At 32.5% G+C, this 19,749-nt stretch overlaps 2 protein-coding genes across 2 annotated transcripts; one reads left to right on the top strand and one right to left on the bottom strand.

Moving 5' to 3' along the window:
* Positions 1–625: 625 nt before the first annotated feature.
* Positions 626–8,389, top strand: LOC137825652 (phosphoenolpyruvate carboxylase, housekeeping isozyme). The gene is made up of 11 exons (XM_068631414.1): positions 626–1,124; positions 1,356–1,543; positions 2,346–2,737; positions 2,835–2,919; positions 3,318–3,540; positions 4,004–4,107; positions 4,194–4,287; positions 4,389–4,543; positions 5,270–6,268; positions 6,803–7,189; positions 7,838–8,389. Exons 2-11 carry the CDS (start codon positions 1,376–1,378, stop codon positions 8,132–8,134), a joined length of 2,904 nt encoding a protein of 967 aa, XP_068487515.1. The 5' UTR covers positions 626–1,124; positions 1,356–1,375; the 3' UTR covers positions 8,135–8,389.
* Positions 8,390–13,954: 5,565 nt separating this feature from the next.
* Positions 13,955–19,255, bottom strand: LOC137825569 (ubiquitin-conjugating enzyme E2 35-like). The gene is made up of 8 exons (XM_068631299.1): positions 19,066–19,255; positions 18,665–18,692; positions 18,294–18,380; positions 16,055–16,113; positions 15,143–15,184; positions 14,994–15,067; positions 14,332–14,429; positions 13,955–14,233 (listed from the first exon to the last, which is right to left on the bottom strand). The coding sequence occupies exons 1-8, from the start codon at positions 19,099–19,101 to the stop codon at positions 14,196–14,198; spliced, it is 462 nt and encodes a 153-aa protein (XP_068487400.1). The 5' UTR covers positions 19,102–19,255; the 3' UTR covers positions 13,955–14,195.
* Between the last annotated feature and the right edge of the window lie 494 nt (positions 19,256–19,749).

Genomic DNA, 19,749 nt, shown 5'->3' with positions numbered 1-19,749 from the left:
TATTATTGCATTAGTAGGTAATTTATGGAACCGTTAATATTCCTATTTCCTATTTTATAGCTTTCAATAATTATAATTTTATTATATATATATATATATATATATTATTGAAAATGAATGTATCAGTTCAACAGTTTTGTAAATTCGTGTAGGTTCAATCAGTTTCTACAACTTTTGTCTTATCTTATTTTCTTCCATTAGTTTCTACGTCAATTTGGTTAAATTTAAAATAAATATTTTAAAATAAGATTTTTTAAAAAGAACTGCTTTTTAAGAAGTAAATATGATTTGTTTATTAAAAAAACAAAAATTTACTTATTATGAAAATAAAGTAGACAAATATATAAAAAAACTGAAATCTACTTATTTTATTAAAAATCTTTTTTCTAAATAAACACAAACAATCTCTCACTCCATAAGTGGTCTTTCACTAATTTTAAAGTGAAATATTCTACTACTAAAAAATTGCTTACTAACAAATATTCCATTTTTCTACTAATTTAAATATAAAACAATTTAAGAATAATTATGTATAAAAGTAAAAATATTATTATTTGATTAGATGTGTAAAGGATGTAGGAATATTAAAAATATGTATATATATAACAGTTTTCTTAAAAAAAACATGTTTGCATTGAATTGGGCACTTATTTTAGAACCTTAGGCCAATGTAATGTAATGCTGCGTGGACCTTGTCGATGGTCACACGTTCTGTGAGAACCGAATAGTGAAAAAAACTACCAATGAACTACCCTGAAATAGAGAATCTTTGAAACTTTGAAGGCATATTCTTCTTTTTTTCCATTTCATGGAATTATGAGTTGCTACAAAACTGCACACTGATAAAGTCACTGTCGGAAATTAAACAAGTTGGAGAAGGTTTTGTAGTAGGACTTTACTTCTAGTCTTCCAAAGTTAGTGATAGAGAGAGAAGAAAAAGATTGTTTTCACAACCTTCTCTTTTTTATTTATTGGATATGTATCTCCTTTCTCTATATAAAGACACTCTCTGCACCGCTTTGGATCTGTGATTCTCTTACTTCTTCTCTTTCATTGGTTCTTCTCTGTTTGACGTCATCATCGTCATCTTCTTCTTCCTCTTATCCAATTGGCCCTCAACACTGGTACTGTATTAGATCCTAATGATTGTTTGATCCATCATGGTTGTCATCAAAAAGTTACATTTGTTTTGTTTTCAATAGACCATGCTGTGTTTGTTGGCACTTGCTTTGCCTTATCTACTTTGTCACTAAGTTTTCATTGGCAATGTCTCCATTGGAGATGTTGGTTTGATTTTCCTATGTTCAAGTTTTGTTTTTTCGGATCTTTCGGTGTGACCCTTTTGATATTGGCAGGTTGGGGTAGTTAGGCTGCAATGGCGAACAGGAACTTAGAAAAGATGGCATCCATTGATGCTCACCTTCGGCTTTTGGTTCCTGCCAAAGTGAGTGAGGATGACAAACTGGTTGAGTATGATGCTTTGCTCTTGGATCGGTTCCTTGATATTCTTCAAGATTTACATGGGGAGGATCTGAAGGAAACGGTGAGATTTTCAGTTTTCACTAAGCCTCTTGGATTTGGATGCTGACCCACCTTTAGTACCATGTGTCTCAATTTTGTTGTGGAACATCATGTGGTTGGTTTGGTGTGGAAAAGCATAGAACTTTACATGTGGTGAAGGATTTTGGGTACTGGGTTGAGTCTAATGGTTTGGGAAGTGTTAAGGAAACAGAACAATATGTGTAATGGAATCTTGAGGGGTTATGTTTTGGTTATTCTAGTGTTGACTTTTAGTTTTTGCTTTAAATGCTATTTGCTTCCTTCCAATTTGGCAGTTGACTCTTTGGTTTCAATTTTGTGAATCCTACACCCAAGTCTAAAGTATTTTAATTCATAAAACTAAAACTGGAGTCACAAGATCAGGGGTTAATTTCAAATTCAACCTTTGTTTATTGGAAATGTTTTGACTACATGTGTAGTTTTATAAGGAGAAAAAAGTGACCCTTCTGTCTCTTGATGGATCTTATGGCTTAATCACTCTAAGAGATCTTACCCCTTCAATAATTTTTATCTATATAATATTTTGCTTTTGTGAAGTTGATGGTTAAATGAATAAACTGTGAGATTATGAGACTTGACCATGTCAACCTTTTTTCTTTTCACTGGAGATAATCCGTACCCCTTGGTCTTTGAAGATTCAGCAGTAGATACATACACACAGTTAGAGAAAAAGAAATGAGCAATAAGAAATCTAAATGGCCTTAGCTTATATTTCAGTTTATATGTGCTTTTGCAATATTCTGGAAAACTGTTTTATGGTGATGCTTAATTTGTTCTTGCAACAGGTTCAAGAGGTGTATGAGCTTTCTGCTGAGTATGAAGGAAATCATGACTCAAAGAAACTGGACGAACTTGGAAATCTGATAACTAGTTTGGATGCTGGAGATTCCATTGTTGTTGCCAAGTCATTTTCCCACATGCTTAACTTGGCCAACTTAGCTGAAGAGGTCCAAATCGCACACCGCCGAAGGAACAAGCTGAAGAAAGGTGATTTTGCTGATGAGAACAGTGCCACAACTGAATCAGACATTGAAGAAACACTTAAGAAACTTGTGGTGGATTTGAAGAAGTCTCCTCAGGAAGTTTTTGATGAACTGAAAAACCAGACTGTTGATCTGGTTCTTACTGCTCATCCTACTCAATCAGTCCGTAGATCTTTGCTTCAGAAGCACGGAAGGTTTGTATCAATTTTTTGGGATCCTTTTTGCTGCCATATGAACATATTTACTAAAAAGTGAAGAATCTAAATTTTCATGTGTTCCTCTGACTTACAGGATAAGAAATTGTTTAACTCAATTGTATGCCAAAGACATCACTCCAGATGACAAGCAGGAACTTGATGAGGCTCTACAGAGGGAGGTGAATATCAACATCAAAGGAATTTGTTTATTATCAATTTTTATTTCGTTTTGCTTGTGTTTTTCTTGTGTTCAGTTTTGTTAAAACGAAAGCCATATATTAAATCTGTTAAGAAAAAATGTGGACTTATATTATACAAAACCACCATAGATCTTTGTGCAACTATTACCACTTTTGTCTTTAATGCAGTTGAACTATTCCAATATCTGTATACTACTTCTCTTGGTATCACCTACACTTATAAATATAGAATTAGAAAGTTCACACAACTGAAAATTTGAATGCCATATGATCCATTCATAAGCACAGAATAATAGGGAAAGTTATCTTCCTTTAATTAATCAGACGAGTTGCATCTCAATGGCATTTTCGAATTATTTTCACTTGTGTTCATGTAGATCCAAGCTGCATTCCGCACTGATGAAATCAGAAGGACCCCTCCAACCCCACAAGATGAGATGAGGGCAGGGATGAGTTACTTCCATGAAACAATTTGGAAGGGTGTACCTGAGTTTCTTCGTCGTGTTGATACAGCTTTGAAGAACATAGGGATTAATGAACGTGTCCCTTATAATGCTCCTCTCATTCAATTTTCTTCTTGGATGGGTGGAGATCGTGATGGTATGGTTCTTATCTTTGGCCAATAATATTTCTCAATGTAGAATGAGGGAGAATGTTAACAACAGTGGCTATTCGGATCCTGATTAAGAACTTAAAAATAGAATTTTTTTATGACAAGTATCACTAATGCATCTCTATTGTGATTTTTAATGCAACTCCTCCATGATTTTTAATTAACAACAAACAATAATAATAAAGCCTTAACATAGTAGATGAAATCTGCTGCATGGATCACACAATATCATGGGACCAATTAAAGACCAAAGAAGTTTCAGTGCTTGTGCTTATCATGATCTCTAAAAAGAATTGAATTTCTAATTCCTTAAGCAATGTCCAGTAAGATATGCATTTACTAATTATCTTCTATTAGTTTGTAAAACTAGTCATGATTCTATTAAGCGTGTCTGAAGTAAGGGTCATAATAACTCATGTGTGCTTAACTATGTTCAATAATATGATGCAGGCAATCCAAGAGTAACTCCTGAAGTGACCAGAGATGTTTGCTTATTGGCTAGAATGATGGCTGCTACCTTGTACTATTCCCAGATAGAGGATCTTATGTTTGAAGTAATTAATAGTTCCACGAATCCTTTGATAAGATCATTTATGTTAGTTTATCACTCTGGCACTGATTTCCCATGTTGTTTCTGTAGCTGTCAATGTGGCGCTGCAACGATGAGCTACAGGTCCGTGCAGACGAGCTTAACAGGTCTTCCAAGAAAAATGCAGTTGCAAAACACTACATAGGTGTTTACTAAAATCCTTTAAATTTAATGAATAGGTTTTGTACTTTAAATTTGGTTCACTTTTGTGCACTTTTTTTATCTGGTTTGCTTAATTCATGACAGAATTTTGGAAAGTCATTCCTCCAAATGAACCATATCGTGTGTTACTGGGTGAAGTAAGGAATAGGCTTTACCAGACTCGTGAACGCTCTCGCCATTTGCTAGCTCATGGCTACTCTGACATTCCAGAAGAAGAAACTTTCACCAATGTTGAGGAGGTACAAATTCCGTGGCTAATATTCTATCTTTTACAACTATTACAAACCATCAATGTTATGCAGCTATTTCCTCCTTTTGTGAAAATCTCCAAGACCAGCATAGTTGTTAATACAGTTTAGTTTTCTTAGTGTTTTGTTAACGCTGTCGAATTATCATCGATATTTATACTATTACTGTATACTAGATAACTTGTTCTACAAATTGATTGCTGGTAAAGAAACAAAGAACAGGAAGAACAAGGGGGTGTTATGTGAATGCTTTGTTTGTATTATGTTCCTTCATAGTTTTTTGAAAAATGTCTTTTAAAATCTCATTCCAACACATAAATTCTGAGTTTTGCATAGTTAAACGAACCACTTAAATGCTGCTGGCTTAAAATCTTTCTTGTTCTTGTAAATATATCATTTTTTTTATCATCCCTATACTATAATATTCAAACTTTACATTTTTTTATCCTTTATGTCATTTATGTTACAAAAGCATTCACATAGTGGATGATGTTTCATCTAACATTCGAGCTATGTCCATCAAATAAGAATTTTTGTAATTTGACGGGAAGGATGAAGAGCAGAAAATTTAAACATCATAACAATCATAAATAAATAAAAAAGTTACAACGACTTCAACCAAAAACCAGTATATTTGCTGACAGGAAAAAGATGCTTAAACCAAATCTAACGTCATTTACATTTTGTGAGACTAATCAAAGTTAAACTGTTGTCTAGTTCTTGGAACCCCTTGAACTCTGTTACAGGTCACTCTGTGCTTGTGGTGATCGTGCAATTGCTGATGGAAGCCTGCTAGATTTCTTGAGGCAAGTCTCTACTTTCGGACTATCCCTTGTGAGGCTTGACATAAGGCAAGAATCTGACCGTCACACGGATGTCTTGGACGCCATCACCAAGCACTTGGAAATAGGTTCATACCAGGAATGGTCAGAGGAAAAACGGCAGCAGTGGCTTTTATCCGAATTGAGTGGCAAACGGCCCCTATTTGGCCCTGACCTTCCCCAAACCGAAGAAATCAGAGATGTTTTGGACACATTCCATGTGATATCAGAGCTTCCTCCAGACAATTTTGGAGCATACATCATCTCAATGGCAACAGCACCATCTGATGTGCTTGCAGTTGAGCTTCTGCAGCGTGAGTGCCATGTCAAGCACCCATTGAGAGTTGTGCCATTGTTTGAGAAGCTGGATGATCTAGAAGCAGCGCCGGCTGCACTGGCACGGTTGTTCTCCATAGACTGGTACATAAACAGGATCAATGGGAAGCAAGAAGTGATGATAGGGTATTCTGATTCAGGCAAGGATGCTGGAAGGTTTTCTGCTGCGTGGCAGCTGTATAAGGCTCAGGAGGATCTTATAAAGGTGGCTAAGGAGTATGGTGTGAAGCTAACTATGTTCCATGGTCGAGGAGGGACTGTTGGAAGAGGAGGTGGTCCAACTCATCTTGCTATTTTGTCTCAGCCTCCAGATACAATTCATGGATCACTGCGTGTGACTGTGCAAGGTGAAGTTATTGAGCAATCGTTTGGGGAGCAGCATTTGTGCTTCAGAACACTTCAGAGGTTCACTGCTGCTACTCTAGAACATGGAATGCGCCCTCCAATTTCACCTAAACCAGAATGGAGGGCTTTGATGGATCAGATGGCTGTCATTGCCACTGAGGAATACCGGTCCATTGTGTTCAAAGAACCTCGGTTTGTTGAGTATTTCCGCCTGGTATGTTGTTTAATTTGAATATGTTTCTTGTTCTTGCTAACATAGTTTGTAAAATGTTTTTGTTGATTTTTATTCTCATAAATTCAGGCTTGTCTAGAAGCATGTCAGATGTATCATCTTACAAACGAGCTTTTAGACATGTCATGCTAATGACCATTTCAAGAAAATCATGTTTAGAACGTGTAAATTTAAATCCGTGTCCTCTAATGTAACCCCAATTGATAGTAAAATGTTTTTGCTGATTTTGGTCCTCATAATTAAACACATTTTCTTTGCAGAAATTGAAACCAAAGTTGCCACATTTGCAGGACTAACAGAAATATTAAACCACTTAGTTTTCTTTCAATTTTCTCTCTAGGAAGTGAACTTGATCCATATATTGAGATGATTTATCTGTAGACATGATTTACAGTTGAACACTATGGCACCATTTGATCAGCCTAACTGATTTCCCCACAGTGAAAAAAGCCTTGGTTGTTGTAGGTAAACTGATATTTGAATTTTAACAATCACTGTGAATCTTGTGGAATGCAGGCTACACCTGAGTTGGAGTATGGAAGGATGAACATAGGAAGTCGACCAGCAAAGAGGAGGCCAAGTGGAGGCATTGAGACACTGCGTGCTATACCTTGGATCTTTGCCTGGACCCAGACAAGGTTCCATCTTCCAGTGTGGCTAGGTTTTGGGGCAGCATTCAAACATGTTATTGAGAAGGATGTCAGGAATATTCATGTGCTGCAGGAGATGTACAATCAATGGCCTTTCTTTAGGGTCACTATTGATTTAGTGGAAATGGTGTTTGCCAAAGGAGACCCAGGGATTGCTGCTCTGTATGACAAGCTCCTTGTTTCAGAGGATCTGTGGGCATTTGGGGAGCAGTTAAGGACCAAGTATGAAGAAACCAAGGCACTCCTCCTTCAGGTAATGCTACTTTTACCATGAAATCTGACATCTCAGTTAGCCAGTTAGGCTGACATCCAGATCCGCATTACATGAAAAAGTAATATTTTCTATCACAAACTACATTAACATCCCAATTATGCTTGAAACCCTCTCTTTTATTTACCTTACAAAAACATCCTTCAATGAATAACTTAGTATAGGTTTGGGTTGATGGGAGGGATACACACATCACTATTTTTAGATGAAATTTCAATTCTAATGGAAAACAACACTGAAAATATCTAGGAAACTGCATATAAGTTTTAATCTATTTTGGACAATGCTTTCTTATTCTTTAATAAGAATTGTAGTTTCATATTGTTAACCTATAAATGCGGATCAAAATTTGGCAAAATACAGATTAAACAAAAATGAAGGGGAAAAGGTTACTTCATAATCACAACAAAAACAGCAAACACAAATCAGACAGTAAGAACCTTAAGAACGACATGCAGACAACCTGTGAAACTGCATATAAGTTTTGTCCTTAAATTACTACATGAACTCATAACACCATATGCAAGAGGTGTTCATCCTTGAAGATTGAACCATATATATATCCTATGAATGAGATGGTATGATTAGTTATTCTCCCAGAAACTGATGTTCCCTGTTGTGTGTTGGTAGGTGGCTGGCCATAAGGACCTTCTTGAAGGAGATCCACACTTGAAGCAAAGACTTAGGTTGCGTGATTCTTATATCACCACCCTAAATGTGTGCCAAGCATACACATTGAAACGCATCCGTGATCCAAACTACAACGTGAAGCTGCGTCCTCACATCTCCAAAGAGTCTATAGAGATAAGCAAACCTGCTGATGAACTCATAACACTTAACCCAACAAGTGAGTATGCCCCTGGTTTGGAAGACACTCTCATTCTCACCATGAAGGGTATTGCTGCTGGTCTGCAAAACACTGGTTAAACTTCAGTTTCTGTCTTCTTTTTTGTTCCTCTTCAATTTTCTGTTTTCTTATCAGAAATAACGAGTTTAGGTGCATGCACCAAAAGGGTGTTCCCTCCCCCCACTGTATCCATGTTTCCATTACAAGATACTACAAAGAGATAGCTACTACACAATGAGTCAATGCATGTACCTATGCAACTCATTGTTATGTTCCAATACCAAATTATGTTTTCATTACTAGTGTTCTTATATAAACTGCTTCTGTTTCACTTATTTCAACCAGCTCTTTTCTTTTTCTTTGGTACACTTAACATTTTAGCATTTTACATAATGGGGTGCTTAAGATGCCAAATATCATGTTTCCCTAAGAGTTAAAATTAGTTTATGTGTAAACCCTAAAAGGTAAAATTAACTAATTTGTTTTCCCTCTTTAAAATCTGTCTTTTAGATTGTGTGTAAAAAGTTCATTATAGTTTACTAGTATTCACATTTTTATTAGATTAAAAATATATAATTTTATAATTTTTATGAATAATTAATTAAAAATAATATAATTTTGTAAAAATAATATTAAAAAATTTATAGTCATTATTTTTAAGAAAATTTATTCAATTATTTATTTTACATAAATTATTTTTTATTTATTAAAAGGTAAAATTGTCCAATTAAAAATAAATATGAATACTTTTTATAGTTTTTTAGGTAATTTTTTCTCATTTTATAGGTAGTTTTTTTTTATACAAGTAGTTATTTTAGTTTTAAAAAAAGGGTTAAAGAGTAAAATGGTAAGAATTGTGTACACCAAATAAAATAATCCTCTTTATCAATGAAAAAAAATATTTTATCTTTTGTTATTCTTTTTCTTAGAAGTGTTTAGGAATAGATATAGATATATGCAAACATGTTTTCTGAATTCAGAGTCCGTTAATTAGAATCATATAATGAAATAGGATGATTCAGATACTATCTCAATAATTATATTTTAATATATATTACTATTTTCATTTAAATATCTGAGTTTCTGATTGTGTGAATGAAGAAAATTATTTTCTATTAAACCTTAAGAATTCCTGTTATTTAATGTGACATTTACAAAGGAGAATACAAGTATTTTTTGCAAAAAATATTTTTTTTTAATTTTAACTTAGAATGAGTGACAATAGAGCTTTCTTTTCTTGATGTACAACATTTGAATCTCTTCATAACATTTGATTATAAAGTTGTCATACTTTCTTGTTCTAATTGCTTAAATAATTATTTTTTGGAACTAAAATAAATCTAAGATAAACTCACCATCAACCACACAAGACAAGCAAATGATACAATTAGCAACTAATTAAGAATTTTATAATATAGAATAGACCATAAATAACCAACCTAATCAACAATATTTCGTTAAAATAAACAATTCCAATTTTTCATTAGAATTTGAATTCATGATTACCTTATGTACCACAGACACGAACAATGATACGACACGAACATGAATACGAAAATATAACATGAACACGAATACGAAAATATGTATGATCTCTAAAATGTAAAATACGGAGACATAGATTTGAGACACTGATTTATATATTATATAATTATGAATTATATAAATTGAAAATAAAGATTTATATGTACAAGGATGTTTCAGATTTTTTTTAGAGCATAAATATATTTTTCATGATTGGTTCAAAATGATTTGTTTCTTATTTTTATAATCATAATAAAAATTTATATAATAAATTTGAGATTTTAAAAAATTAATGTATTTTTCTTTTTTAAAATTGTGTTAGAACCGTGTAAAATTGTCAGAAATCCAACAAATATATTTTGAATTAGACATTTCACCAATATGTGTCTTACAAGTGTTGGTGTCCTGTGTCCGACACAGACACACTATTTAAAAAAAGTATCCAAGCCTCATAATTTACACCAATAAAAATAAGTAACAATCATAGTCCTAATCCAGCGATAGAAATAACCAAAGTCATTAAAAAACTAAAAGAAAAAAGCATTAAGGTATCTTGATCTAAATTCCTTAAGGTAACTAGGATTTGGTTATTCTTCTTTCAAAGGTTCTACACTACTCAAAGGTGTTTATACAATTAGTCAGTTTTAGTCTAGCTAGTAAAATAAATAAATAAAAGTAGTAAATTCGTTGGTCAGAGTAGTCCCATAACATTGGAAACTAGATAATTAACTAGAATAGAGTCTTAAAAAATTTAGGAATGAGAAACAAATATAAACAGCCTAAAAAAGAAACTTCGATCTCTAGATTAAAAAAATAAAATTACAACTAATATAAAAAATACTTTAAATATTGGGTCAATACCAAAAATTAAAAAAGTGAAGTATATAAACAACACAATTTCTAGTTTTGAAACCATGACAAAGTGTATATAGTAGAATACACTTATATAGGAACTAAAAATAATAAGATTATAAAAACTTTATTAGATCAAATATAGGTCATAGTAGTTTAAAATCTCCTGTAAAACTAAAACATAAGTTATTTAATGTAAAATAAATAAATTAGATGCATTAAAATTAAAAAGTGAGTTTGACTTAAAAATTGAAGAACTTATAAAGAATTAGAACATCTAAATAAAGCAATAACCAGAACATTAGAAGTTAATAAAATTAGAAATTATCTAAAAGGAGAGTTGTTAGTCCTTGTAACTTTAGCTCAGGTCTCAAGAAACATTTGAATATTCATGTTTGAGGTGAGTCTTATTGAGGATAGATGTAGAAGACAATCTCTAAAAAAAAAAAATAGACTCGAATTTCAGGAATATTCTTTAATCTTATGTTTGGCTTGATGTCTTGACTTTGTGTATTATCTAATGTTCTCTTACTTCTTTATCAGACATTTTAGTTTATCTTTGTAATGATCATTTTCTTTGACACTCAACAATGCTTATCAGATGAAGTCAAATGTCTGCCTAATATTATTTTCATTCATTCTTCCTTCTCCTACAGACTTGTTAATCAACAATTTCCTATCTCTAATAGATGATGTCTTAACATATGTAACTTCATGCTTTCTTGGTTTAAGTACTAAATCAAAACTATAGGGTGTTAAACTTTTGCTAATCAAGAGTTAACTTCACTTAACTAAGATTAACACACATGATAATCTCTTTAAATTATGGAATGCATGTGGATAGTTCCTCAAATACATGAAGATATAACGATGACATAAGAAAAACAATGGTTACTTAGAGAAGATGCACATGTAGCGCCACCTTAGAAGTCTCAATGATCACAAATGTGTCTTGAAATCCTAAAAGAGTCAAATGGAAGATTCCAACTCAACCATAAACTCAGGTGAGTATCATGTGCTAGTTTAGGAGCTTCAAAAGATACTTTTTCTTTACATTCTTTACAATGGTTCCTCAAGTTCTAACCATCAAGTACTAGTCTCTCTTAAGTTTTTCTAAAAACTAATAATTACTCAAATACAAGTAATCTAGTCTTCTCGTCTAAAGCTTGAGATCTTCCTCTTGTGAGCCTTCATGGAATCTCCTTCTTTTATTAGTTTTTGTCATGCTTCTTTTATTTATTGTTTTTTCTTTTCTTCTCTTTCTTTAACAAGTTCTTCTCCATCCTTATTTATAAAATAAGTTGATTGAATCTTGTTTATTTAAAAATCCAAAGACTGTTCTTTTATTGTATAAATTTATATTGATGACATAATTTTTAAACTATAAAGAAAGTTTTACAAAAAATAAAATAAAGTTTTAAAACCTATATAAGAAAATTTTACAATTTTTTTAAATAAAAAAATACTAGTTGTTGTAAGTATGAAAGAACTTTTACTAATTAATTTAAATTTTTCTTATAAATATTTAGAAAAAAAAAATTGTCTAAATATATTTTTATTTAGGAGAAGACCAATGCGAAATGTTTGGTTAGAATGTCAGAACACAGAATATATTACTAACACATTTGATTTTGAATAAAAGTCCCCTATTACTTGATTCTTTATTGAAATCATTTTCTCGTTCTATCTTTTACATGCATGCATCATATCACTCTCCATTCATTCAAGATCACGCTATTGGTTTAATCACTATATTCTGTTATGTCAGTTCATCATTGTAGGAAGTAATATTGATTTTGCTCATAATTAATCTTTATAATAAATTTTGATTATTTATATTTAATATGTTACTCCTTTTGATTAATTTTTTATTTATAAAGCTCGAACTTGAAACTTTTTTTAAGAAAATCGAATTCTAAGTTGGTTGATGATGTTAATTTGTTACTGCTTAAACTTTTGCCTAAACAATGAGATATAATTGGGAAAACAAAAAAACTAACCCATTTATCTAAGTCAGTGAAGGAACAAAACGATGATGATTCGAATCAATAACTTGGTAAAAGAATATATTCTTATTTATATCTTCTGTGTCTGTCATTATCTTTTTGTACTTTGCACATCATCATTTTTTTACCCTTTTCTCTTACCAGTCATTAAGGAAGTGGAAAAGGGTAAACAGCTTTAAACTAGTAACCGTTAGCATAACCTTTAGGTACCTTCATCCCATATAGGGAAAGACAAATCCAACAATTGCTTCAAAATCTCTCCATTGCTTGAAGTCATGTGCATCATTCTTGTCTTCTCTCATCCTTTGTTTCTTACATCATCTACCTCTTTGGACCACCACAACTATTGTCTTCTAAAGCTTGCATGTTGCTTTTTACGTTTGCATTTATGAGACTTTTAAGAGATACAGATAACGGTATCAGTAAAAGACCTAAAAAACCAGTACACCCTTTACTAGTTTATAAATCCATGTTTGGAAGATCTTATTTGAACACAAACCACATGCTTATTTATGAAAGTGTTATCAACTAGGCCTATTCCAAATCCACTTTCTATCTTTGGAAATCCCAAATATATACTATTTAAAGATACTAGATAGTGATGATAAACAGGTTTAGATAAATTTCTTTATAAATCCTATATTAAGAAATACATAAAAAATTATTCATAAACTAACTTGTATAAAATTGCTCATAAATTATCGGAATTTATAAGTTTTAACTCATACATAAACTAACTTTATCTGAAGAAACTTATCTAAATATACCCTTCCACTTGTGACATCTCATGGGACAATTGGAGACTCGTTTCTTTTGATGCAAAAGATCACAAATGAATTTGATCTCATCATCTCTCATGAAAAGTCCTTCCCATTTACATAATCAAGTACCCTAACAGTATACTTACGAAACTCAACTCTCTAAAACTTGTGTTACACTTTGGTTACAGAGGCAGTAACAACAAAGGATAAGCGTTGCAGCGTGATATAACTCTCCCTATACAGCTTTAGGTGTATGTAACAATGATATCAACCCAAATCTTTCTTAATGTTTTTTGTAAACCCATAATATTCTATTGGCCAAAAACAAAACTAATATCTCAAAGTTCTGGGATTCATTTAAAGATATGACATCTACTAACATTTTTCTATACATACTTTCGACGATATACATTTATCCATCAACCATGCTGCATCATGACATTCGTTACCAACCCAAATGTTATTGTTAAAAAATACATCACACCAGAATATTTTTGCAAAACCCTTTGGAAAATTCAGCTCAAGATGTTCCCATTCAACATGATTTGCCCACTGGTCCCGATTACTGGTTCCCGTGTTCAGATCTTTAACCCTCAAAATTCAGACTTCGTGGCCACTGGTAATAATTATTCACACTCAGGACACAAATGACTACACTTCAGAACCAATCCTATTGGTTACTAACTCAACAAAATCTTGACATGGTTCATTGAGATAAACAGAACAGAAACTAAATCGCAAATTTTGGCCTCTGATGTTGAGAATAACAAATTACTTCACAGCCGATGATTGACGCACGTTCTAAATTGTTAGATAGGTAAAAGATAAACACATCTATTCATACAAGTTTCAAGATATAGCAGCTCCCAAGAGAAGAAATTAACAGGTAACTGGAAGCTGCAAGGGATATTGACTCCAACAATTCATAGATCCTCTAGATTTCCAGTATAAAATGATGGTTACAATTGTTATTATGGAGCCATACTTGAACCTTATCATCAGGCGTCACTAGCATATAATCGGGTCCATTCCTTCGCTGCAGAGTTCAATGCCACATTTTAATGAGAACATGGAAGTAGTACGAATTGAATTCATCATTATCAGCTAATTCTTTATAAATCACAAAAAATATACCTGTTTCAACAGCTTCGACCTCACTAGATTTCCAATGCTTGGCAATGTTTTCAGAAAGTGGATCATCTGGGTTTGGTGCGCTCAATAGAGCTTGAATGCTGGAAATGCCAACAGCCTCATATTATTACTCTTTCCAACTAATAGCAGATTAATAAAATAGTTTACATTGACTTGCCCCCACAACATTCTTGCTGTGTGGCTTTCTACTTTGTCATGACAAGAGCCAACCACCCCACAACATTTACTATTTCTACTGTTTCCTGTCTCCTAAACATTCTTCATACAGGAAAAATGAAAACAAAAAAATTAAAAGTAAAAGTTGTTTTTTATTGTTTTTATACAAACTTTTGAAAACAGAGAATAAAATAAAAATAGAAAACACTTTCTCAGATTCAAAAGTATGACGAGCACAGACAATTATTTTATTTTCACAACAAAAGTTTTACCAAAATAAAAACAACAAATTATTCTTCCATACCAGCCGAGTGATTTAATATATGGGTTTTCCAGGTTTGCAAATTAGTATGCATCAGTATTTTTCTACATATGCATGATCACATGTTTTAGGAAATAAATTAAACTTTTATTGAACCAACTAATACTAGGCCTGTCGCTCTTCAGGATAAACTACCATCTAAGAATAGCCTAAAAGATAACAATACCTTAATAGAACAGTACGAATCTGAAGAGCAGGACTCCACTTATCTTTCAGAATATCAAGACATATTCTGCCAAGCTAAATTAACAAGAATTTGTGAGAAAAATAACACTACAGTAAAAGAAAAGAGAATTTAGGAAAAGTAAAATGCACCTTATCAATGTTTGGATGATATATTTTTGTTAGAAACCGAACCTGTGAAAAGTAATGTGCGTTTAAAACCATAATGGTATCAAAAGCAAAAAAATAAGAGGACACTGGACAGGGGACGAAAAGGCACTCAAGAGAACCACCATGCAACAAATAAACATAAGAGCTGTACGTATACTACTTCCTACCATATCTCAGACCACAAAGGAAAGCTCCAAAAATATGACACCAAAACTTACAAGAGGAAAGATTTGAAGTTAAAGGAAATAAAAAGGACATTATGATATTAATATAAGTTCCAGTGTCAATAAGGGAAGGTGTGAAGGAAAATACAGAATAGAGCACAAGCCTGTTAAAACCTATTCTACTAGATCTCTAAATACCAAAACCAAAACACAGTTTGTTACACAATTGCAAGGTATAGGAGTTTAGTCCCAACCTTGGAAGCATGGCATTCTAGTGTGGGGTTCATAATCAAATGGTATAAAACCTTTCTACGATGTTGCTTAATAGCAAACTGGTGGCGCAGGTAGTGATGCCAGCTTTCTGCACAACCAGACTACATCTGCACTTGACTGTGGAGCATGATGAATTTTAGGAGCTATTACGAGGTGTTGAACTTGAGTTCCACAATATAAGTTTATTCAAATGTGGGTTTTATCCGGCTCTCCACCTACAATGGCTAGCTTTTGTGGTATGGTTCTTCCAACATTCTTATGAATCTTATTGCAATAAACTAAACATCTTAAACTATGATCAGTTATACAGCTATGATCAGTTATACAGCTATGATCAGTTATACAGCTAAGACTTCATAATTTAGTTTCGTTCATTTTGGTGTACAGGAATTCAGCAGAAACATAACACCAAAGGAATACCAAGATGCAATTGAAAAGAATAATATTAAATAAATACCTTCGGAGCAGCCATCGGATATTCTTCTGGCAAAAATAGTTCTAACTTAAATACTCCTCCTAGTAATACAAACAATAAAACATGCAAGTCAGTAAGAACTTGAAGGACATATTTAAGAAAATAACAGAATTATAAATATCATTGTCATCAGAGATATTAAAAGTAAATAAGGCAATAACAATCCATTATTCCCAAATGCAGGATTAGGATCAAGAAAGAAGTAACTAGCATTTGATCTACAAAAAAAAAAAAAAAAACTACTGCTTTACTTCAATGTTGCAAACAATGTTGTGAACATTAACATCCTACTTGGGATTGGCAGAGGGCAGAAGATAGTGAATATAACATAGAAATCAAGGAATACAATAAAAGACAGCAGAGAAGATATCTCAAAGAAAGGCCAGAAGAACCCAACACAAGTTTTCGGGAGGGGAGGAGAAAAGGAAAGAAAGAGGATAAAGAGAGAGAGAGAGGCCTTGGCTGAACAGAACATAATAAAGAGCCTTGGTTTGATAAAAACAGAATAGAGGTAAAATCACCCCTTGATAGAGAACAAAACAGAGTGCAAAGAATAGAAAGGGTTTTGAGCAAACTGCAATGAAAGAAGAGAAGGCAGAGCTCCAAGTTGAAGTTGGAAATTGCAGAGCTGTGATAAGGGTTTTGATTGAAGTAATAAAAGAGGTTGGAGAGGGCAGAGAGACTGTGAGACTGAGATGTAATTAGAAAATGGGATAGGGTTAAGAAACTGGGTTTGGGTGAATCAGGTTATGCAACCCGACTCAGAATACCCACATTACATTATCAGCAAAATAACATGATTCCACAATTCTGCTCTGATCACACTTCAGTCCCACTATGATCCCACCCAGGAGTGATCTTATGGAGGACTCAGCTAGGAGAAGGGTAGCAAGATTGTAAGATCGTGCAAGCTTACAATTTAGATTGCAATCTTGACAGCTTTGGATGCAAATAAAACTAACCATAATCAGAATCTAAGCTATTAAAAGAAAACCCCCCATCCTCACAAGTAAACTACAATGATCCTTTCCTTTTTATATTATATTATTTTGGCAGGAAACATTTCAAAATTTCAAGATCCTGTAAATATAGTCAAGCATAATAACATGGAATAAACAAGAATAAATATGAATAAGTGATTATACCCTTAAAACTCAAAGGTTCTAAAATAAAACTTGTTGCTAGATAACCACGGAAAGAATTTAAATTAATAAAGAGATGCAAGTATAAAGAAACAATTCCTCAACTCGTATTCTACAATGTTTAAATCTATACTAACAACTTCAAAAGGAATGCAAGTAAATATTCCAAATTGAAAACAAATCACCACGAGTACATGAGAGAAGAGACCCTTTCCTAAAACCCAGCTTGTAAGTGGAAAGCTTGGTTATCAAACTCCCAATTTAACTAATAAAGTTGTATAAGCAAAATGCTGCCCAGAGACCTTGCAATTTCATATTTCGTCCCATATCACGAACAGTACACACAAAAGAACTACCAGAGAGTAGCCCACAAATAGAGTAATAGTTTGTTTGGTTTTGCAAGTATACCACAGGTAGAATAATAGTTTGTGGCCAGAACCACAGGAATAGTTTGATTGGCTGGTTCAGCATGTAGACCACAAGTTGATTAACAGTAATCTGTTTGACTTGGCAAATAGGCTATAACTAGAGTAATAGTTTGTTATGTTTTTGGCAAGTAGAATAATAGCTTGTTTGGTTTTGCATTTTGCATTTTGCAAACCAAAACCCATCTCTGTACATGATTGAATGTTTCAAATCATAATTGCCTAACTTTTAATCTGAAACAAGTTAGGTGAAGAATGTTAACAGAAGCAACAATAAGTTGGAGTATTAGAGAAAACACACCAATTCAACATATATTCACTTTTCAGATCACTTTGCTTCATATTCATTTCAACCAAATCAGTTTTATAAAATCATCTAAAACAAACTTTGGAAACACTCACCAAACGCATACTAAGGCAAACTCCATGGACTGAAAAATAAAAATAATAGAACGATATTTCTATGGCAAAAAGTCATTCCCAGAAACTGTAGAACACAATTGCTTACATGAATTCTCCAGATACTTCCTAATTCTAAAAAAAACATACCCAATCTAGAGGAATTTTTTCCCACGTTACTAGTATGTAGTTTAAAACAATATAAATTGGAAGTATTCGAAGGTAGAAAAATTATGCTGCCAAACCCAAAACTACCTTCGTAAGGTGACTGGGTTGGCCCAAGGATCATCACATTGAAATATCTCATATTGTCTTCGGAAGGGGAAGCGCTAATTCCAGGAGCTGCATCAGCAGATCATAATAATATCAGAAACTGGTAAAACCAAGTAATCAGCAGAATGAAAACAAAAGCATAAAACATCACGACCGTTGAATAATTATATAGATCATTAAATTACCAAGGTAATATTATTCAATATATCTAAGACACTAAATTAAGCTAAATAACTACATAAGTACTACCAATTCAACTAAGGACGAACGAGCTTATATAGCACTACAATAAACTGAGAACAAAATTTTAATATAAAATAAAAAAAGGGGGAAGATTTCGAATAATCAGTTACCTGGCTCACTGAGCAAACGCTGAGTTTCCTGTTGAAATAAAGAAAAAGAAAACGTTTGAAACATTTACATAGATCGAAATTCAAATATAAAAATTTAAAACCCCAGAAACACGGTTCATTTCCAACGAATATAAAAAGCAAAAGGGTAGTTGAATCCCCAATATTTAGCTCCAAAGACGTTTCAATTTCATGTGCTTTTCAAAAAAAATTCATTCACCACTGAATTTATGCAAGAGGGGAAAATTCGGGAATTCACACACGATAGCAAAGGGCATGGAAGAAGCAGAAAAATCATGATTGCAATTCGAGTTTCTTTCGTTTTATCAGCCACCGAATGAATCGATTAGAGAAACTGAAACTGAAATTAAAATTGGGATATCAGCGAGCAAATGGATGCGAACCTTGATGATTCTTCGAGGAAGATTGCTGTTGGCCATTGTGGAGCTGGATTGCAAAGCGCGCAATAGGGTTTCTAAAGAGAGGGAGAGAGAATTTCTCTCACTGGCATAGATATATGAAGAACGCTGAGAACGATTATAACTTAATTCTCAATTCAGAAAACCCTTAATTAGCATGGAAGAAAGTATTAACAAGAAAAGGAAGGTTTAATGGTGTTTATAATCTAATTATTTATTTTATTTTGTTTTATTTAATAAGTTTTTCTTTTAACTTTTCAAAATACATCAATATGATCATTTTCATTCAATTAATTAGTAATAATAAAATCGTTAACAAATAAAATTTCAGTTTTAGTTACGGTAGTTCTGATGAGAACGATAATGAATTTTAATTAATAATTAACTAAATTTAACAAAAATTAATAACTAACAATAGAAAAAGTAATTATATCTTCAATTTAATTTAGTACATTAAAGAGTTTAATGAGTTGAGTGAAGTGGAACCAATAAAGTAAAATGTTTATATATTTAAGTATTTTAATTTTTATAATATTATTATTAGCTTTAACATAGGTGTTTTTTTATTGTTTATTCGTATTTTTTATTTTTATTATTTATATATATAATATTAAAATTTAATAAATAATGTTATTATTCGTATACTTATATTAACAATATAAAATTATA

This window comes from Phaseolus vulgaris, chromosome 11 (assembly GCF_000499845.2).
Source record: "Phaseolus vulgaris cultivar G19833 chromosome 11, P. vulgaris v2.0, whole genome shotgun sequence".
Taxonomy (NCBI): domain Eukaryota; kingdom Viridiplantae; phylum Streptophyta; class Magnoliopsida; order Fabales; family Fabaceae; genus Phaseolus; species Phaseolus vulgaris.
The sequence above is the reverse complement of the archived record's forward strand: the minus strand, read 5'-3'. Positions and strand labels throughout refer to the sequence as shown.